This window comes from Pleurodeles waltl, chromosome 6, assembly GCF_031143425.1.
Source record: "Pleurodeles waltl isolate 20211129_DDA chromosome 6, aPleWal1.hap1.20221129, whole genome shotgun sequence".
In the NCBI taxonomy this organism is placed as follows: Eukaryota; Metazoa; Chordata; class Amphibia; order Caudata; family Salamandridae; genus Pleurodeles; species Pleurodeles waltl.
Window position 1 is genome coordinate 750,868,563 of NC_090445.1, and position 23,622 is coordinate 750,892,184.

General features: G+C 43.9%; 1 protein-coding gene across 2 annotated transcripts in view; it reads right to left on the bottom strand.

Moving 5' to 3' along the window:
* The window catches only part of TDRD1 (tudor domain containing 1), a 1,656,135-nt gene that overhangs the window by 695,852 nt on the left and 936,661 nt on the right, over window positions 1–23,622 (bottom strand). For both annotated transcript variants that reach the window (XM_069239312.1, XM_069239311.1), the window contains one exon: window positions 5,006–5,266. In XM_069239312.1, coding sequence (XP_069095413.1) covers window positions 5,006–5,266 — 261 coding nt within the window. The remainder of the gene's footprint in view (window positions 1–5,005; window positions 5,267–23,622) is intronic.

The window sequence follows — 23,622 nt, forward strand, 5'->3', positions numbered from 1 at the left end:
TGACAACATTGTGGTCGGAGCTGAGATACCACAAACAGTCTGTATGTGGGTCCGTCACCGACATCTTGCCTCCACACTTATTGCAGGGCTTGAAACCAGATTTTCTTTGCAACATTCTTTCTTTTTCTCAAAGAAAGAAACAGCAACTGTAACTACGTAGAGTAGTAACAGTAGCTCCCTCGAAGAATAACCGTCGTTCGAATGGCACGAAAAAAAGGGAACTGACGTCGGCGAGGACCTCTTATTTCCTGTATGACGTCAGATGGCATCGCGTGGGCAATTGTGACGTCCTCGTTGACGTGCGGAAGCTAGGAAGATTTCCATCGAATGCTGGCGCAAGGGGAGTATTCAATAGGTGAGCAATCCACAGGTAGTTGTATACATCAGAAATATGGTCCTACAGACATCATTCAAATACCTTTTGTGTTCAAACTTTCATTGACTGATGTAATCACACCCAGAGTGATTTCTGATAATTGGGGTATCAAAACCGTTGATACCATGATGTCTGATCTACAGCATTATTCGTTTTTTGAAAATGAAGATGTGTATTAATTTAAAGGAAACTATGGAGATATGTTCTGTTTTAATCATTATGGACATCTTTTCATTCACAGAGCTAGTACCCCAAAAAGTATTTTTTACATATGCACAATGGGAACACTGCCCAATTCCACCAACAGGCAGCTAAAAAACATATACTGAAAAGTTGGCATATTTTTCTGGACAAAGTCAAGAGGGCTGGGTCATGTTATTTCAAATTGCCAGTGATGGAAGATTTGCATGTATTATTGACTGTAACTAAATTGATATATTCTGATTCTTTTGTTTCTCAATTGGCCATAGAAGGTATGAACAATAGGTTAATTCAATTGATTTGAAATGTATGTGGCAACATTAAATTGGCAAATTAGAGGTATAGAAGCTTTATTTAGAGCTTGCATGATTCCTGTTCAAATTATATTTTTAAATGAAACAGTACAACAAACAAACTATTTAGGCTTAGCGAACTTTAAAGAATTGAATGCGCCCAGTATTGCCGGCCTCCAAAATTTAACAAATGGCAACGGCTTATGAATGCATCTCAAGACCAGCTTAATGAATGGATTCAAAATGGAACATATAAAACTTCATAATCACATCCTGGTGGGTAGTTATTGTGGCCTGTAGACACCAATGGGTGCCATACTCCCTGATGAGAACCTATTCAACAGTGGTGTAACTGCCAATTTTGATAAGCTAGGTGTAGACCAGCTGAGATTTTCCACAATTTCAGTCAAAGGCCCCACCAGATGGTTCACGATCAGGTAAATGCCCTGATGGCTCAGCAAGTTCCAGAGGAGTAGAGGCTCCTGCCACCAGACCCGGCAAACCACCCCACTCTGCTTATTTCAATACCACATGGTGGTGGAGTTGTCTGTGAGAATCTGAACTAGCCTCCCTTTGATGGTGAAAAAGAGAACCTTCAATGCTAAGCGAATGACCCGCAACTCCAACAAGATGATGTACAGCTGGACCTCTGCCAGGGACCTCTGATCTCCATCTCACCAAACTTCCCCAACCCATCAGTCATGTGTCTGTGGCTACTGTCAGCTGTGGGTGGGATTAGGAAAGGGGTATGCTGCCACTTCAACTGTGGTATAACACTCAACAATGCAGGCAGTCTCCTCTGAAACATGGATGGAATCGGACAGGTTTCCTTAGTGATGAGCTCACTGAGACTTGAGATCTCCCTGAAGAGCCAGATTGTGCCATCTGGTATAGTCAACAAACAGGATATAGGAGGCCAAGGAGTCTCAGAGTCACTCTACCTAAGATCCATGACAGAGGCTGAAACATAAGGATCATGGACCGAATGACCTGGACTAGTTGTCCCCAAGTGAAGGCTCAAAACTGCACAATCCATATCCAGAATGCCCCTAATGAATGGGAGCCGCTGCATGGGAGCAAGGTGTGGCTTTGGCTCATTCAATAAGAACCCAAAAGATGGGTTCTTATTGAATGAGAACCCAATCATCTGGAGGTGGTCTTAGACTAGCTGTGGCATGCCCACCTTCAACAGTCAGTCATCAAGGTAGGGGGAAGACTAATATACCCAAACTCCGAAGATGTGCTGCTGCCAACTGCCATCACGTTTGTGAACACCCATGGGGCACTGGTGAGCTGAAGAAGAGAACACAAAAAATGAAAATTCTCTTCTACCACTTTGAACCACAGGTAATGCGTGTGGGACTGCAGGACAACAATATGAAAATAAGCATCCTGAAGCTCTACCACTAATATTCAGTCTCCTGTATCCAGTACAGACATAACTTGGGCCATTGTTTGTATCTTGAATTTCTTTCTTTTTTTGGGAAGAAGTTGAGAGGGTAATGTTTGAAAATAGGGTGAAAGCTTCTGCCCTGCCTGACACCAGGAAATAACGAGTTCCTATTTCGGATGCAGGGACCTTCTATATGGCTCCTGTGTCCAACACAGCCTGGACTTCTAGCTGCAGAACACACAAATGGTCCCCACAAAAATGCTGTGCTGTAGGTGAAATGTGCAGAGGGTCGGACATACATAGGAGGAGGACCCACATGCCTGATGTAATGCTCTGTCACCCTTGGACGTAAAAATGTATCCTGCATCCTACAGGGTGGCCATGTGCCGCCGAAGATAAACTAAAGCGGATTGGAAGCTAAACCTGGAGAGGCAGTGGACTGGACAGTACAATGCCCTTGCTGGCATGGGCAGTGTCATCCGTATGTCTGACCACAGCCTCGAAAGGACTAGGGGGCCAACTGCTAAGGTGGTTGGCCTTGATATTGTCTGTAAGCCATTCCCCTTTCAAAGCCTCGAAAGAGAGAAAATTGTTGGGGATAATTCCGCACAGTTGTAGAAGAATGAGAAAATGTGATGTGTCTGGCTTTCTTTAAAGTTCTCCATTGTCAGGCCTGCTTTGACTCCAAAGACACTGATGCCATCAAATAACCTATTAATCTATTAATTAATGACATCTGGACATCACCCGAATAACTTGTGGTTCTCATCCATGCATGGTTTCGAAACACCATGCCTAAACAGACAGTAGTTCCATTCCTGAACAGATGCCACAATTTGTTGCATCTTGGCCATCCTGAATGTTCTGCGCTAGACTGGAAAATAATTAATCTGGTACTACTGGCAAGATCTCACTAACCATGCCCCACAGTGCATGTATCATCCAAAGAGACAGCTAGCACACTGACAGAGGAAATCATCTTCTTCCCAAAAGCCTCCACAAGTTTTGACTACCTTTCATAAGGATTTGTAGGAAAGCAATTCAGGTTCACCCTACCTATATTTGCCTGGAACACAAAGCTCTTCGTAGTGGAAAGCTGAGTGAAGGCAGGCTCACCTGGGGCAGGTCTGTGATATCTAGCCTTCTGCCTATTTACCAGCAAGTAAAAGCAGGGATTTGCCACAGTGTCCAATAATGTGTCTGAGTATTTCATTAAAAGTAAAAAATGGCTCCGTCTATGCCAGACAAGACTGAAGAACCCTCATAAAGACATTAAATTTGACTTCTATGAATGGCGGCTGCAAGTCTAAAACTTCGGTCTCACGCCTGATCACTACATCAAATGATGCTGATTTTTATGACTAGAGAAGATGGAGGATTACAACCCAGTGAGAAGAGAAGTGTCCAAACCCCTGGATGCTTGTAAATCCAGAAAGAGTTTGTTGTTGTCATAATAGTGGGATGCATCATCCCGTATGTCACCATTGTCATCACCCAGGCCATGTTGGCTATGATCAAAATCTAATCCAAAAACGTTTTGGAAGGCTTGTGGGTGACTTCTAGGAAGTTGCGTCAGGACTTGCTCGGAACACGATTGCCGTTGAGGTCAAGTCAGATTAGATTTGGAGTCAGACGAAATAAGTCCTCCTTCAGTTTTGTTGGCACCTACGTGGCAGGAACATGCATGGATCTCGACGGCAAAATCAAAGTCTAGTTGGGTGTCAGTCCTGGAGCTGGTGCAGACCTTGCAGAGTTATAGACACCATTAAGGAAGGATCCGTCAGACGTAATCAAACTGAAGGCCTCGTCAGACTTGTGGGGCCCGAAGGCAACACCAGGCGCTGGAGGGGGCCGAATACTTTCAACATGGCTTCTTTGAAAGCCTTTATCTCATGTTAAGTCAGCGACTCACCCAGGAATTCAAAGTGTATTGGAATAAGCTGGGAAAGTGGTTGCTCAATAGGAGACAGAGACCGAGAAGCACCTTCATGTCTGTGCTACTTCTCTGGCAGGACAAGTAAGAATTTAGCTTTGTTTTCTAATCTTTCTTTTTGGACTTCAGCTGACCTGAGGATTTTGAATGCCAGGTCAGCGCCCTCAAATTCGACTGGGTGCAATACTTATGCGCCTTCCACAAGTGCTAGGTGACGAAGAGTTTGGCTTTGCCGTCCAGGATAACCTTGGGGTTCATCTGGGCACAGTGCTCGCAAGACTTGGAGCCGTGCAACAATTCGAAACATCACAGACATAACATATAGGGATCTGTCACCCATACCTGTTTGTCACAGTTCGTACAAGACTTAAACCCTGTGGTTTTAAGTGAGGACATGCTTTCTTGCTAACTGTGAAAAGAATTTGAGGCAAAATGCTCAAAGACAAAAAAAGAGTTTGGAAGCGCCCCCGGATAAACGTTCAAAGGGGTGATGTATGTGCACAGTGCTGGCTCCAATATCACTTCCAGGGCTGGACAGAGCCAACAAGGAGCCAAATGAGACTACCAACTGGAATGTGGGAGCGATACTCTGAAAAAGCTCCATGCACCCCACTCTGGGACTATTACAAGGTGAGGCATCTACAATTAGAAGTAACCATCAAATTAAAATTCATAAGATCAAATAAACACAAGGGAATGTCACAACTGGGACTTTGGGTGCCATCTATAGTATTCCTCAATGGCTTAAACAATGGCTTCAACCTACTTCTAACAAGGACAAATATAAAAAGCTGAAAATTACTACCTACCACATTTTTGCTTCACAACTTCACTTGTGTGATTGTCTAGAACAGTTGTCTGACATTCTCCATCTGTATAACTTGCATGACCAGTCTCCAAAAGATATGCTGCAATATTTACAACTGGGTTTGATGTTTCATCAATCAGCTCCACCAGAGACGTGCTTTCAATCTTCTTCACAACTTTCACAGTGATAATCTTATTAGCTACTTTTTCCTTCATCGCAGAAATAGCTTTTGATGTCCAGGTACCTTTTGGTGGCTTCACACCTTAAAAGCAACATTGAGAGCGTTATAGTTATGCAGGACCACCATATCCTGTGAAACAAATTGTTTTTTTTTTTTTTGTTTTTTTTTAGAAAACTTTAGAGAATAGCCACCAATTAGAGATCAACTGTCTTCTCCAATTTAGGTTAGATGGAAACAAATAGTAACATTATTTAAATGGCTATCTAGTGGAGGCCACACACCTCAAAAGCAAAATGTATCAACACCTATTAGGTAAGAAATAAGTAAGTTAGGCAAAATAAAAGCAATCAAATTGTCATACGATCAATATTAGACTCTCTCCCCCAAGTCATTGGAGTAATAAATAAAGTCACTTCTGGCTGGTTTAAACCAGATCATTGTTTTGTGCACAGCTAGTACTGTAGAACATTTGTATGCTCTGTGGCGTAAGAGGACCTGAACGCACTTGTTTGTCCCACTGAAATGATAGATCAAAAACTGAAGCAGGAATTAAGTATTAATTGATTTTGATAGCCACACGCCTGTTAGTTCAGTACCAACCCTCTCTCCCATTTCCTCTAGAACCGAGGAACATCACCACGTCATAGGGAAAGGCACCCAGTCACATCTGGAATAGAAAACAGTAACTGTTTATGTAGCGGAGCTCTTGTACCTCACATACGTCACCCTTTAATGTGACACCCAACAAACATATCAATTCTACCATGATTCTACCAAAATACAAGATCTTAGGTCACTTTTAAAAAACGACATTTCCATCAAACAGCTTTTTTATTTAAATGTGTCAATAGTCAAGCTGCATTGTCAAGACTGCGTTGTTTATTTTTAAATAAAAACATATTTGAGTTACTTTTGTTTCAAACATATGCATTAGACATTAAAAATTAAAAGAAAAAAGGTAAAAATACTGCTGCTAAAAGTGGCCTGCATGTTTAAAAAAAAAAAAAAAAAAGCAAAAAAAGTACCAGTGCATACATTTTAAAAATCGTCAAAAAATAGTTGGTCTACCAGCTTTGGCATTGAAGTGGATTACATTTTAGGTGGCTGTGGATATGTGCAAAAACAAAATGGTGTCACAGTCAAGAGAGAATATGGCTGAACTGTTTTGCATACTGTCTCATACTGTAGGCTGTGGCATGGTCTTGTCCAATAATTGTACACTACTGGTAACAGGTGTTGACAGAGCTCGCCATGGTGGTGGGGCATACCTTGGAGCTGCCTCCAGAGATGGTTCCACTGGGAGTAGACAGTTCGTGGGGACCGCTCTTATGGTTGCTAAGCGGAACACTGCAAGACACTGGTCGGCGAGCAATGGAGGAGGGAAGTGGACTGGTGCACCCAGATGGAGTAACCTGTGTGTGAGTCAAGAGGATGCCCGCAGAAATACATTAAAATCTGGTCTAAATGGACAGATGACCAAGGGGCCGATGTTGGAGAGGAGCTGTGAATCTGTTATACACGTGTGACACAGACACAACTGTGAGCCTCACTCGTACTGCATGCTGGGGGCAGCTGGGTATGCCTGGAAAGCAGTCACAAGTACAGTTGTATCAGTTATGTGGTGTGACAAATATTACTTTGAATAAAATAAAAAGTTGGTTACCAAAAAAAAAAAAAAAAAACATTGCCATGCATTAGCGGAGAAGGTAATCAGGTAACCTACAGAATGGGAATAAAAGCCAAAAGCAAAAATGAAATGACTCTTATTAGGTAACAGTGTAAACAATGTGAGCGGCGCCCCAATACCGCTGATAGTTCGCGCTCTGGGCGCCATGGCAGCCATGGAGTGCAGACAAAAGAAACAAGAAAGTGAGTGCCGTGCTGAAACATGAAGCAGGATGTCTGTGTAGATACAAGTTAGGTGTGCAACACAAACAGAAAAAAAAGTCCCCAAGTCAACAGATCCCCATGCAAAGCGTAACAATACAGTACTTGGCCGGTGATCTCGAGGAGGGCTAAACACAGGAAAAGGCATGACGTATGCATGCCTTTCACACACAAAAAAAAAAAAAAATCAAGGGAATTTTAAAAGGCAAGCCCACAAATGAATGAAAGTAAGCCCACAGACTAGATGACGACAGGTCAGAAGTGCTTGCGCACTCAACCTAACAATTCTGACGCCTCTATCTGAAGCACCATCAGCTGTAGCACCATGCAGAGGTGCGAGGAAACGCTTGGAGTTTGATCCCTAACCCACAGCTGAATATAGAGTCTAACTTAAGGTGAAAACAGTTAAATGAGAAAAGAGTTTGAAGCTTTTAAAAGAAAACACTGGAAGTGTCTACAAAATGGACTGCGCTTGTACAGCCCACTTACACAGATTTCAAGCAAAGCAAAACCAAAGCTGGTCTCATCCAAACTGGTATGGCCACCCCCGATCGTAGGCTTCCATGAAGGAACAGCCCAAACCTATACTTCACTCTATGCTCTATGAAACTTTAGGGGCCTAGCCCTGCCCATACACATTCCTCTGATCTCCCTTTATCTCCTCTCTGGGTTTCCTAGGAAGGTGGTTGTCACCCCATCATCCACTTTTTGACTGCAGACCACTGTGAGGTCGTGCAAAAGTAATCAGCAGCTCTCATATACAAAGTATAGGCCGATTGTGTGCATGAGAACTAAATACAATGAACTTATTAACATTAAAAGGAAACATAAGCAGTAAGAAAGCAGTCAGTGGTTTCCCCAAAAAGTCCAAATGAACTCTGCAGTATCTAGGGTGGGAACCATGCGAAAAAGTAGATTTTTGAAACACGCATCTGTGAATATCAACTATTTTGGAATACCTTGATAGAAAGGAAATTCTCCATCTGGTACCACCAAGGAAAGGACCGAATTACCACTTTGGCTAGGAAAAATCTACTTGCCCAGGTACCACAGGCCTTCTACACATTGCTGAAGGTTTTATGTGAAGATGAGCAGGAAAAATAGGACATCATTAACCCTAGAAAGGAGGAGAGTTAACATGCTGATAAGTGAGTTGTCTATATAACACCATGATATTTCAGACATATAGATGAAAGTCTCTCTGAAGAAGAATGGACTCTGGCTTTTGGATGAGTCCAACAGCTCCCAAGTAGTGGACAGAGTTAACTGGAGTGGCTGTGAACTTTGTCCAACTGACCTGCAGGCCCAATCTTGGAGACTTAAGGCTGTTACGTGATGATGCTGTGAAGCCTTGTGAGGATTTGAGGCTTTGCACGGAAATTCATAAATAGTGATTGAATTTTGTGGAAAAAGCAAAATATTTCTTATCAGTAAAATGTGTAAACCCAACAAAAAGCAAAGCATGTGTAAAGTTGGCGGATTTAAACTTTAAAACTTATTTAGTCAAAAACAACCTTGAAAGACCACACCTTGGTCCAGGGTCCTTGCAAAAGGAGCCAGAAAAAGGAAATGATCGAAGTGCCACTGATACAGCAGGTATGGATACTGGAAGAATATGCTTCCTTAAAGAAGCATATTTATATATAATATTTAAATGTAAGGGCAATGTTAGTCAATGTCTATGGCTATAAATTAATGGAGATGGTCACGAAAGTAGTGTTCCAAGGTAGAAGTGCTACAGTGGAAAAAATAGTCTAAAGGAGCCTAGCGTTTGGAGGTTTGTGTGGTGGTTCTCTTGCAAATGAAGAGGGTGGTTGACGTATAAGTGGTCTGTGAACATGGCAAGGCTACGGGCCTACTTAACTAGGAGTCCGATTTTTAAAGAGGAGTGTTTGCAACACCTGGTGCAGGAAGGGGGAGATAGGAGGAAGGCAGCGGAAAAAGGTATGGAGGTAAAGTTAATATTCACAAAAAGCCAAAAGGTACACAGTTCCAGACAGTGAATGTTATACAGATTCAGTGGATAGAAAATGGATCCTGTGAGCTGCTTTCTTTAGAACAAGAGCCCTTACTCACCAATTGGTGACATGCTTCATCATCGGGCTTTTGCTCCTCGTCAGGTCGGCACTGCAATGCCTGACGGGCTCCTCACGGGGGCTCTTTGCCGGAGATCTTTTGGATATAGAAATGCCGGTTGTTGAGTGCTGGAATATGGGATTGGTATATGGGTGTGTGAAAGTAAAAATGGCTAGAGGTCTGCAAAATTCATTTTTCATCAAAGTCAGACCCCTGTCATGATTAAAAACCATAATGTGGGGAAGGATTAGTAGTAATGTCTAATCCACCCTCAAAGGACAAAAATTAAAGTTAAGTCTACAGTCCCTAGATTCAGGGAATGTTGAGTGTCAGTACAGAAATCCCTATACTGCTACTACAAAGGTCAACATGTTTCTTGCAAGTAAAGTCATTTAAGATCAGTGCGATTCGTCAGGACCAAAACGTACCTAATCCACATGTTATAACCTAATTGGTAATCAACTCCTTTCACAGGAACCTATAGAAAGAAAAAAGAATTGCATAAACTTATGTCACAAATAAAATAATGTGCATAGTGAGCTCACTCAGGTGACTATTCCCTTGTGTGAAGTGTATCACACGGTGAAATACACATTGACAAGACATACAATCCTCTAAATTAAGAGGATATATCCTTACCCTCCTTGTATTAAAGGATGGGCCCCATCGGGATGGCGGCGAGCATCAGTGGTCTGAACTGGTATAATTAACTAGGTGTAAACGTAAATGACATGTTATACATAGTAGTTGTTCATATAAAAACATGAAGATAAATACTATCCAAAGAAGAAAACATGCTCAAAATAAAGATCTGGGCCAAACATGTCCAGAAAATATCATAATAAGTATATATACACACATTACTTGGGGAAAAAACGTAGCCAGCTGGTGGTCGTTGTAGTTTAAAACCACCAGATGGTACTGGCATCAGATAGAGGCTTATGAATAATGTGACAGAAGAAACTGTCCCATTATTGTATTGTGCTCAATTCATCACAACATAAGGAACGGCTCAAGAAAGGGGAGCATAAACAGTTCGATATGTACCTGTAGTGTGTCATATGTCTTGTGTGTCTATATATGGCTCCAGTAATGAGAGCTCCCACCAAGCGTCAGTATGTTAGAACAGCTGACGGTACTATGGCCACTCGCATCAAACAGTACGCGAGGGATGGTTAGAAGGCGGTAGCTGCGACATCGCAGCAGTCTATGTTAAACTAAACCTTTGACAAATTTATTAAAGAAAAATGCTGTTTTTGTTTGGAGTAAGGATTTTCAGGAGGCGTTTGAGTGGATCAAGTCGCAACTAGTTGGGCCTAGAATTTTGAAACCTTTTGATCCAGATGTGCAGTGTATTACAACTGTGGATGTGAGCAGTTTCGGTGTGGGTGCAGTGTTGACTCAAGCAAAAGAAGGTGCGGAAAATACCTTGGGATATGCATCAAGAGTTTTGAGAGGATATGAATTAAACTTTTCTGTTATTGAAAAAGAATTGTTGGCATGTTGGTGGGCTATAAGGAAGTTTCATCTGTATGTCTGGGGAAACAAGTTTGTTTTGTGCACAGATAATAGTCCCCTTGTTTCTATTCTGACTCGAGACAAAATCAGAGAATTAACACCTTGCATTTCTAGATTAGTCACAAAATTATTACAATATGATTTTGAAGTCCGTTATGTTCCAGGTAACAAGAATATTAGAGCATATTTTTTTTAATCTAGATTTCCACTGGTTGAAGAAGGTGTTGGTGATGATGATTTTGATAACTTTATTATAGCAGCTGTTGATTTGGAAGATGTGTGCGCGATAGGTGAATGTGAGTGGAAGAGGGAATTGGCGAAAGACTTGGTGTCGGTTCAGATTATAAAATCTGAAAAAGAAGGGTGACCCAGGAAAAGAAATGTGCCAATTCAATTCCAAAAATTTGTCAAGGTGTCAAGTGAAATGTCCGTTGAAGATGACATTCTTAGGGGTGAGATTTGTTCCCCCGGAGAGCCTGAGGAAAAGAATAGTTTCTGCTGCGCAGGAGAGTCACTTAGGCAGGACACTTACTAAGCGCAGATTACGTGAAAGGTTTTGGTGGATCAATGTGTTGATGTTTGTCTGGATGAATGTGTGATTTGCAACAGTTGTGAAAAGGGGTTCAAGGTGAGGACCCCACCATTACAACCTATTGAACTACCCTCTATGCCTTGGGAAAAGCTGGGAACTGATCTTATTGGTCCTTTCAATGCTTTGCCAATTTCATGTAGGTTTGCTGTAGTCTTAATTCTATGTCAGGACGGAGGAGAGGATTATGCCCTTTTTTCTTCACTTTATTGAATCAGTAGCCAAGAAACAAAACTACAACTACAAGTCCCATGAACACTTGGGAAAAAGGAGTACAGTCCCAACAAATGAACAGGCATTTTATCCAATCAACAAAAGGCAGTCCATAACATAGTCCTTCCTTTGTATCTCCTCCTCCTCTTTCTTCGCTGCTCGCAGCTGAGTTGTCATCTTTTATTCTTCCTCTTCATAATTGTGTAACATTTATTCTGTTGTTAAGTGTAAAATGTTTATAGTGTTTTATTGACTTGCGGGAGCGTCTTTCGCCCCTTCGCAAGCGTTTTTCTTCGTGCACCATGAGGGACTTCCCGACGACCGTCAGATGGCGCTCGTCGGGAAGGTTTCCGCTAGCAACGAACGCACTAAGGGAGATGCGCGCTTCCCTCTTTTTCTCCTCAGAATCGAGCAAGTGTTTTTTCTTCAGTGCGTTCATTCGGCTTTTCATTTATAATCTGGAAACTTCCCCTGTCTGAGGGGAGACGCCCTGCCAGGGTCCGTATTTATATAATTTAACACCTAAAAAAAAATACCAAAAAAAATGCTCTGACGCCATTTTCCTTTTTAGGGGTCTGTATTTCTCTGTTCAAATTGACAATACTTAACCCTTTGGGTTATAATAATGCCTTATTTTGGGACATACTCCCAGGCAAGCAATAAATATTGTTATTTACCCCTCTAGATATATTTTTTCTGTGCACTGGGGTGTTGTTGTCCCTGGCTTTAGCCTCTCTCATTTGAGTGTATAACACTCTTCAGTCTATAAGCTGACACCCAGCTATATACATATATCATATACTTTTTATAGTACTTCTCTAATTATTTTATTATTTAAATTATTTTATATTTTTTTCCATATTTCTAATATGGATCCTAATGAGGAGGAGGAATTTTTTGATGCTGTGGATGCGTCCATTTACAGGGCCGTCTCTGAAGCAATTGGTCCCCTTGAGGACAGACTATCTCAACAGATAGCGCGCAAATGTTCAAAGTTCTCAGCCTCTCCTGTTATTCCTTCTGTCCCTCCTGCCTCCAATGATGCTTTCACAGATGCACCTCCAGCTAAGCCTCCTCATGAATTGGGTATAGATCTTTTTGATAAAGTTAGGAATTCCCTAGTTTCCCCTTCTGATCCCTCATTTCCTTTAGTCTCAAGGCCCCTGTCACCAAGCTTCCCTAACAGTGATTCTTCTGGGGACCAGGAAACGGATGCTAGTCCATCCAGACCTTGGCTTCCTTCTGGGTCGCAACCTGCTCCTCAAGTCTCAGACATGTTAGATCCAGATGACATTATCCATCCTAAGTCGTCTGAATGGGCACCGTCTGACAAGGTGGCATCTTACGTAGCGGGATGCATAATGAAGTCGCTGGAGAAAGACTCTCGTAATTGTCTTCGGGCAGAATGTCCACGACCTTCTAAAGCAGACAAGGTGGCCATCACTCCGGAGTTAGACCCAAGGATGTCTACCTTTCTTCAAAAATTCATAAAAGATCCTAAGAAAGGAATTGACAGGTCTTGGAGAGCATGTCAAGACAAACTTCTTGATGTCTTGGGCCCTTTGACAAAAATCCTGGACGTGGCGGAAGACGCTAAATCCTCTGGTACTTTAATTTCTCCTGAAGTTCTGTCAGGGTGGGCACAACTTGCTATCAAATTTTTTGGGGAATGCTAACTGTGCCCTTTCCACCGAACGCCGACGTTCATTATTATTAATTAAAGTGGACTCCAAGCTAGGAGATTTAGCTGATTCTGAAGCAGGTCTGGTAGCGCAAGGGGTTTTGTTTGGTGAACCCTTCATAAAGGAGTTAGGGAAGTTTGTCAATACTTTCACTTCCCTGGACAAAGCACACTCCTCAATGAAAAAGGTTTTTCCCCACTCAAATTTTCCATGGGGCCGGTCGAGGCAGGGGCCACTCGACCGGCCGTCTACAATCAACCAACTCCTTCAGAGGACAAGGCTCCAGAGAGGCACAGCTCCAAGATCACAACCTCTTTGCCAACTTCTACCCAACAAGGGCCAGACGCTTCAGACATCATGGTGGCAGAGGATCTTCATCAACATCCTCTTACGGTAAGTGTTATCCCTTCTTCCCTTCTAAAAGTAGGGGGTCGTTTGGCTAATTTTATCCACAAATGGAACCAAATTACACAGGATGCATGGGCTTATAAACAATTCAAGGTTTCCATATAGAATTTGTAGGAACTCCCACACAGTCTTGCCTTCCAAAGCCCCAAGTGTTCTCTTTGCAGGATGCCGTTTTGGTGGACACCGAAATTTCAGCCTTGTTGCACAAACAAGCTATCTGTCCAACAATTCCACATCCTCGGAGTTTCATAAGCAATACATTCCTAGTGGACAAAACAGATGGCAGTTGTCGACCGGTCATCAATCTACAAGAGTTCAACGAGTGGCTTGTGTATCGCCACTTCAAAATGGAAGGAATCCACCTTATTCGAGATGTGTTGCGCCCTCTAGATTGGATGGCTCGTCTAGATTTAAAAGACGCCTATCTCACCATCCCTATTTTTCCACCCCACAGACGTTTTCTTCAATTTTTCTGGGGCAAACATTCAAGTTCACTACACTTCCGTTCGGACTTTCCTCAGCTCTGTGGTGCTTCACCAAGGTTCTGAAACCGGTGGTGGAACATCTCAGAGCTCATGGAATTCAGTTACTTGTTTATCTCAACGATATTTTATTATTTTACTACTAGCCCAATGTCCCAAACAACTTTCGTCCCATCTACAGATAACTGTCAACTTGTTACAAGGCATAGGGTTTATCATAAACGAGACCAAGTCCCTCTTAACCCCTTCTCAAAAATTGGTCTTTTTAGGCTTCACTATCGATTCAGTGTCCGCGACTCTAAGTCTTCCTTCCCGCAAGATGAAGAAAATACGTCACGAATTATGTCACACCCTGGTCAAACAAAAAGTCTCCATGCGTCAAATAGCCCGCCTCATAGGACTCCTTCTTCCTCTATTCCCGGGTCCGCTGCATTACCGAGCTCTTCAACGTCTCAAAGCAGTTCACCTACGCAAACGCCTAACGTACTCTCAAAAAGTGACCCTTTCACAAGAGGCGTTAGAGGAAATTCGTTGGTGGCTTTCACATATGGAAGTTGGAACGGCAGAGCTATTTTTGGTTCGGCTCCAGATTTGGTTATAGAGTCCGATGCCAGCAGAATAGGCTGGGGTGCTCGATGTGGGGATTTCTCTACCGGGGGAACATGGTCCCTACAGGAACAGAGCTTACATATAACTTATCTCGAACTACTAGTTGGTTTATTTGCAGTCAAATGTTGGACCAAGGATTCTATCCAATCGAGCGTCCTCTTGAAGATGGACAATATTTCTGCAGTCCAGTATATCAATCACCTAGGTGGCACTCGGTCCAAAATACTTTCCAATTTGGTGTCAAGTTTTTGGCAGTATTGCCTGGACCACCGGGTTTCTGTAATAGCACAATATCTCCCGGGAAGTCAGAATCAAGTTGCAGAGTTTCACTCCCGGCATCTCAAAGTCTCCAGTCTATGGAAACTTCATCCAGAAGTGTTTTCGTCTCTGTCCCAACTTTGGGGTCTGTTTTCAGTCGATCTTTTTGCTTCCAGATTAGACCATCAGATCCCCAGGTTCTTCAGTTGGAGACCAGATCCGCTTTTGACAGCTACGGATGCATTTCTACAGGACTGGAGTCAAGAGAAGGCTTACGCCTTCCCTCCCTTTGCGGTGATTACTCGAACATCTCTGCACAAGTGCGTCGCCAGATGGCATCCATTGTGCTCATAACTCCAATCTGGAGGTCTCAAGTATGGTTTTCAGTTCTTCTGGAACTTTCTTGAGATTCTCCAATCCGATTCCCCCTGTTTCCTTCGCTTCTTCTCAATCCGAACGGTACGCCTCACCGAACGGTACGCCTCACCAAATGGTTCTAGAGGGTTCCTTGTCCTTGATGGCGTGGCGGATTTCCGGGGACCTTGGTTGGTCCCGGGACTTTCGCAACAAGCGGAGGTGCTATTATCCAAGGCAGGGCCCCCAGCACCTGTAAGCGTTACAGATCTGCGTGGGGAAAATGGTCCCGTTGGTGTTTGCGAAGGGGTTTTAATCCTGTGGAAACAGATATAGTTCATGTCCTTAATTTCCTTGCTGACCTTGCTTCCAAAGGTCTCGCATATCGTTCTATTAATTCTTACTGATCCGCTATTTCAGCTGGACACGTTTTGGTGGATGGTTTTCCTGAAGGGGAACAAAAACTGGTGTGTCGTCTTCTCCGGGGCATAAGACTCTCTTTACCTCCGGAACCCCGGTACTCTTCCCTTTGGGATGTTAATCAAGTTTTGAACATCTTCCTATCTTGGCAACATAACCACTAACTTTCCAGAAAGGAACTCTCAGCTAAGTTAGCCATGCTGCTTTGTTTGGTATCTTGTAGAAGGGTCTCTGATGTCCGTGCACTAGATATTTCCCACAGATCCTTTTCCCCTTCAGGAGTCTCGTTTACAGTAGGTAAACGTACAAAGAAATACCAGAATTATATCTTATCCGTTTTTCCCCAGACGCCCCAAAACTATGCGTGGTACGATGCCTTAAGGCATACGAGGACATGTCCTCTGAAATCCGTCCTCCTGGTGAAAATCAACTCCCTATTTCATTACGTAAACCTCATAGAGCTGTTTATTCTCCTACCATTGCTCGCTGGGTTCGTTGGGTCATGCAAGAAGCGGTCATTAATCTTTCCCTTTTTGGTGCGCATTGTGCTCGTGGAGCAATGGCCTCTAAAGCATTCCACTTAGGTGCTTGTTTAGAGGATATCATGAATTCAGCGGACTGGTCATTGTATTCTACCTTTAAGAGGTTCTATTTCAAACCAGTCTTGAATATTGCGCAGTTGGTTGTAAATGAGCTTTAAACTAGCATAATCCTCGCCTCAGGTCCTGACATAGAATGAAAAATTTCCTAGCTATTGTAACAGAAAGTTTCAATTCTATTAAGGACTCTGAGGCGAGGATTATCCCACCCTGCTCACCTTTATAATACTACAATTTTGAGTGAGCCCACCCCGTATTTAGTAAGTAAATTCTGTGTCATGTTTTCACGCTTGTCATGTTTTATTAATATACTGCATAAAAAAAAAAAGGAAGAACAACCTGAGATTCTCAAAATTATCTCTCTCTTTTAATCTGTTTCATTCTTTCTAGGATCTGATACAGCAAAACAAGATACTTCATGATCGTTCTTGACGGGCTCGCGCTTCGAAAGAGGAGAAGAAGATACAAAGGAAGGACTACGTTATGGACTGCCTTTTGTTGATTGGATAACATGCCTATTGTTCATTTGTTGTGACTGTACTCCTTTTTCCCAAGTGTTCATGGGACTTGTAGTTGTAGTTTTGTTTCTTGGCTGCTGATTCAATAAAGTGGAGAAAGAAAGGCATAATCCTCGCCTCCGAGTCCTTAATAGAATTGAAACTTTCCATTACGATAGCTAGGACATTTTTCATTGACTACTACTCTAAGTGGCCTGAAATCAAATTTTTAAGTAAACCTTCACCAAAAAATGTAATTGAATTTTTGAGAGATGTATTTCTACGTGAAGGGTTCCCTTCGGCTATAGTTTCTGACAATGGTGTGCAATTTGTTAGTCATGAATTTAAAGAATTTTTAATAGACGGTGATGTCAAACACAAAGAGTTCATTGTATCATCCTCAAACCAAGGCCTTGTAGAGCGCATGAATCAAGTGTTGGGGAATTGTGTGCAATGGGCTATTGCTAACAAGTCAAATATTCAAGTTTCTGTTTGGACTATGCTTTGGTTTTATCGCACAAACCCCCCCATTCTTCTACAGGTGTTTCTCTGTTCGAACTGTTGCTTGGAAGGAAGCCATCTTCTAAGATCTGTCCTGGTTGGATGTCTAAGTGGGTGAAACAAAGTGATTTGGGTGTGATTGATGATGTTGTCAGGAATAATGTCTGGAGGGCACAGACAAAACAGAAGGAGTATTTTGATTTGTCAAAGAAGGTCTATCCCCATCAATTTGAAGTAGGGGACAAGATTACAATCAAATTTCCTGTTCACAGGAAGAAAGGAGAAAAGGAATTTTCAGAACTCATGATAATTGACAAAGTATGTGGTAATGCTGTTAGGGTTAATTTGCGAAATTGGTGGAATGTTGACAGTGTGGTTAAGGTCAAGGAAATTCCGAACAAAATGTGTAAATCTGATCAATCTATAGTGTGTCAGAGCAAACCATCTCACAGTGAACCAGTTACTGAGGAAACTAATCCAAGAGATGTTGATAAAGTTGCTTTTGAATGCTATGTACGCAGAAGCGGCAGACAAAGGGTGAAACCCTTGAGATACCGTTAACTCTGTGATGTATTATTTGAGTTATGATTTTGTGTTTTATTTTCTTGATGCTTTGTATCTTTAATTTATTTTTTTATTTTGTTTTGTGTTGTTATTGTTCTCTTGTAGGTTGCTGCCTTGATGAGTAATGTGTAATGGAAAAAATGGTTATTTGCTCATTTGTAAGGGAAGAGGATAATGTGGTGTTTTGCCGCGTCCTTGCAACTCGTGTCTCGAGTTCCAAGACACGCGAAGTCGAGAGGACGGTTAGAAGGCGGTAGGTGCAACATCGCAGCGGTCTATGTTATGACATTAAAAACTTATGGTTTACCTCACTTGTAGTCTTATTTACTACAAGAGTGCAACAGGACAGCCCTAGGAACAATATAGCATGCTGAGGACCAGCTCATTTATCAGGAAGTGCAGAGCCATCAAGTTATCAGTGGCATTATCCCAGAGTGTGTTGGTGAGGAAGTGAGTGGGTGAGGAACAATATGTGGCAGGTTTTTAGCTTCTGCCTGTAACAAGCATCTCGTCCCAGTTCACAGGATGCTCGCAGTGCATGCCTCTGGGTTTCAAATACTGACACTTGAGGATACCCTGCTCGGCTTGCTAACACAGTAAATGCCATATGCATAAATGGGTTTATGTGCCACACGTGTCTGGTTCAAATAAACATTTGCAGTTTTCAGGTCCTCATCTGAAGGTTCCCTTCAATATCCAAGCACATCGAAAATGTTACTTGCAGTTTCTGCTGTCATGAGTTACAGAGCATGAGGCAGGAGACAGCAGGTTAAAAATTGGAACACCAATGAAAAGTGGGTCTCTGACCAAAGATGAAAGTAAACTGGGCTATACAAAATTATTAAAGCTATATAAAAATGCACATCACACAACAGCAAAAATATACTGCTGCTCAATTAGTTTTTATGTACAGTGCACCACAGACCACCAATGGAGCACAAGCACAGAGCCCCAGGTCAATGCATAGGCCACGCAGTTAGCAGAGCTGAATCGGGCACAGCTGAAAGCATTGATAAAGCACACTACATGAAGAAATGTCTCTAGGTGCATCAAAAATCTGGACTTTTATATACCACTTCTATGCCCATACCCAGTTTCCCAAAAACCCTCCTACAAAATCAGATGAAGAATTCCCAGTTGTCCTGACAAAGTATCAAAAAGCCAATTATAGCATACCACTAGCAGCTACGATAAAATAGAGGTGCCTAATTTCAGTCACGTGTCGTGGGAAGTTTGGCCATCTCTAAACAAACAATTTTCTGGCAATTCAAGCATACTATGTATATCAGCACATAGCAGTTCTGATAGGGTGGCCAAACTCCAAAATTATCACTTGCATGAAAAACACAAATTATATTCTACTAAAATAGACTTCCAGTTTCCATATCTAACAGTAGAAGTACCTATCACAAGAACTACGCACCTCGAAGGTAGTCGCCGCAGTGCCACATTGTGTAAAGCTCTCCACAGCTTCCGTTTTGAAACAGCGCCAGGAAAAATATGGAAAAAGACCATAAGAAAGGAAGGGAGTGGGTGAAAAAAACGCGCGTCTAAATACACCATAGCGTTCTACAACTAACGAAGGAAATTTCGGTTACCGAGCAGAGGTTTCGCTTCCCCAGCAGGTTCAGGCTGACGGTGTCAAGACAACTGAAGCGTGAAAAGTCCCCCCTTTTGTAATAAAATAGAAACAAAGAGGTTTAACCAGTAAGCGGCTAATTACGGCTTTACTGGAATCTCCCCTCATTAGGCAAGGCAGCCAGCACTCAAAGTCCATGAGCAAATGATCTGCAGACCACACTGAAAGCGCACTTGCAAAATTTAAATGCAAATATCAATATTTATCAGGTCATTTGCATATTAATTGCTTAGCGCAAACATTCCACACAGAACAGAAGCCAGGGAGCAAAGTGCCAGAACTGAAACTTATCTCCCAGGTGCCTGCATATCAATTACGGCGCATTTTTTCCTTCCAGCAGAACTGGCCTTTCTGACCCAAAGAGAACAGGGACGAAAGGATGGTCAGAGAATGTGCTGCTCAGGTGAAATCGTCCATTTTGGAAAACCACTCTAAGGCACAACCGTTTTGTTACTGATCCTTAGAGCGCTTTTGAATTAAGGAAACTTTAAACTCAACCTTACCTGAGCACGTCCCGAGCACGGTCCCAGTACCTTTCTGCAGTTTCTGTGGATCACTGAAAAAGTGGTCAATGAACGTGTGCACTTTGTAAACTTTGACTTTGTCAACTATGAGCACTGGTGCAATGACCACTTTAGAAGTGTATGTTCAATACATTCCTTCAATCCACCGTGAGGAGAAAGGATCCCGGCTCAGGTTGAATGGAAAACTGAAACCAGACGGGAGGAGGGGCCAACTTACGCTGTAACAGGACGAAGCGTGACAGTGTGAAGGCGAACAAAAATGTACTCCTACAGAATGCTTCCTGGGCGGTAACTTACCAGGCAAAGAAGGGGCATTTAGTACAATGAACTAATAAAAGTAAAGCATGTAAGACAAACACAACAAACAACGGGCATGATTAAATGCCAATCTGCCGGAACTGCACCTTCACCAGACTCCACAGCAACGACCCACCCACCAAGGCAGGAGCAACCAACTCAGATGTATCCTCCTCAACACCCGCTCTGTCCACAAGCACACAGTAGAGCTATGGAATCTACTCGACTAAGCCTCCTCAGATGTCACCTTCCTGACCAAGACCTAGATGAACCCCTCCTCAGTGCCTGACATCGCCATAGCCATAGCCATCTGGGACGGCTACAAGATCACCTGCAGGGGCCGCTCCAACACACCAGGAGGAGGCATCGCCATCGTCCACAAGAACACCCTCAGGATCACGACCAGCACCAAAGACACCCTCAGCACCGCCGAACACCTGCAGTTCCAGATCCACACTGACCCAAACACCACCCTCCAAGGGACCCTCATCTAGAGGCCCCCTTTGCCCCGACAGCAGTTCAGAGACTCCATCACAGACGTCATCATCACACATGCTCTCGCATCCACTGACTACATACTCCTCGGGGACTTAAACTTCCACCTCGAAAACACCAACAACACTGCCACCCTGCTCAACAACCTCTCCAACCCCAAACAGCTCCTCACAACACCGACCCACTCCGCAGGACAAACACTCAACCCTATTTTCTCCACCAGCAATCACGTCTCCTTCAGCCACACCACTGAACTCCACTGGACAGACCACTGCTGCATCCACTTCTCCTTCAAGAAACCCACAACACACCACCACTCACAACGGATCTCCCACCGCAGTTGGAACAAGGTCACCGAAGACCAACTTATCGCAACCCACTCCCGGAACACACCCATCGACACCACAGACACTGATGCAGCTGCCCGCAACTTCAGGAAATGGGTCGACACCTGTGCCAATACTCTTGCCCCAATCAAGATTCCCTCCAATAGACGCACCGACAGAAAGGCATTCTGGTTTACCGCCGACCTCCACGAATCTAAGCAAACCTGCCGAAGACTTGAAAGAGGCGCCAAGATCAGACTCTGGACAACCACACAGCCTTAACAAAAATGCCATCCCCAGACACCACCAACTCATCCGAGCCGCCAAGAGAACCGCCTTCACAGACCGAATCAACAATGCACACAGCCACAAGGAGCTCTTCAACGTCATGAAGGAACTCTCCAACACCCAGCTCCAACACCAACGACATCCCCCATCCCAAAACCTCTGCAACTCCCTAGCCTCCTACTTCCACCGCAAGATTGCAGACATCCATGACAGCTTCAGCACCCAGACCCCCCCCCAGCAACCACCAATACCACAGATTCACCTCTGACCAACCTCCTGCTCTCCTGGACCCCGTCAATGACGACAACACCATCAAAATCATGAACACCATCCACTACGGCTCTCCATCTGACCCCCTGTCCTCACCACAAACTCAACAAAGCAAGCTCCGTCATTACACCCCAACTACGGAAGATCATCAACAGCTCCTCGAGTCCGCCACCTTCCCGAAGAGCTGGAAACACGCAGAGATCAACACCCTACTAAAAAAAAACAAGGCGGACCCAAAGGACCCCGAGAACTTCCAGCCTATCTCCCTGCTCCCCTTCCTGGCAAAAGTCATTGAGAAGGCTGTCAACAACAGACAACTAACCCGCTTCCTAGAGGAGAACTGCACCCTGGACCATTCACAATCCGGATTCCGCAGCAACCACAGTACTAAAGCCGCCCTTATTGCTGCCACCGACATCAGAACCATACTGGACAACAGAGAAACTGCGACTCATCTTCACAGACTTCTCATCCGCGTTAGACACCGTCTGCCACCACACCCTACGCTCAAGCCTCTGCAATGCAGACATCCGCGACAGAGCCCTGGACTGGGTCACCTCCTATCTCACCTGCAGAACCCAGAGAGTCCCCCTCCCCCAATTCCGTTCATAGGCCACCAAAATCATCTGCGGAATACACCAGGGTTCGTCCCTCAGCCCGACCTTCTTCAACCTCTACATGGCCCCACTCACTAACATCGCCAGATCCCACAACTTCAACATCATCTCATACGCCAACGACACTCAGCTGATCATCTCCCTCACCAAGGACTCCACCAAGACCCACTTCCACGAAGGAATGAAGGCCATGGCCGAATGGATGAAGAGCAGCTGCCTCAAACTCAATTACGACAAGACGGAAGTCCTCATCTTCGGCTCCACCCCCTCCGAATGGGATGAATCCTGGTGGCCTGCCACTCTCAGAGGTGCTCTGAGTCCCACCAACCATGCACGCAACCTAGGATTCATCTTGGACTCCTCATTATCCATGACACAGAAACTCAATGCAATCTCCTCCTCCTGCTTCAACACCCTCCGCATGCTCCGAAAGATCTACAAACGGATACCCACTGAAACCAGAAGAACAGTCACCCAAGCCCTCATGAGCAGAAAACTGGACTACGGCAATGCCCTCTACGCACGAACCACGGCCAAACTCCAGAAGAGGCTGCAACGCATCCGGAACGCCTCTGCATGCAGCATCCTGGACATCCCACACTACTGCCATATCACACTCCACCTGAGAAACCTGCACTGGCTCCCAGTCAACAAGAGAATCACCTTCAAACTCCTCACCCACGCTCACAAAGCACTGCACAACACCGGACCAGAATACCTCAACAGACGGCTCTCCCTCTACACCCTGACCCGGCATCTCCGCTCCGCCGACCTAGCAACTGTCCCACGTGTCCGCAGAACTACAACCAGTGGTAGATCATTCTCGCACCTCGCTGACAAAACGTAGAGCACTCTTCCCACTCACCTGTGCCAGACCCAAGACCTCCTTACCTTCAGGAAACTTCTCAAGACCTGGCTGTTCGAGCAGTAGCAGCACCCCATTGCCCCCCCACCCCCTCAGTGACTTGAGACCCTCACGGGTGAGTAGTGCGCTTTACAAATTCCTGATTGATTGATCTTCAATACAGCACCTCTTGCAGACAGCGCTTGGTGCTGCCAAGCTCGGCCTAAAAAAATAAAGAGGTGATGGAAAGCCTTTTTTTGGGCGAACATTAGGCAGAGCAAATAATAAGCTGCCACTAGGCCAGAACTAAAAAGGTAGAAGAGATGAAATAGGACCAAAATATAAGACTGTTCTCTTAAGTGCATGAGTAAAGGAGCTAAATAAATTTGAAACTGCCTACCTTAGGCCTGTGCACAATAATGGAACATACGGAGATAAAATGGTAATGAAATATCGAGTCAGTGAAGCGAGCAAAATATG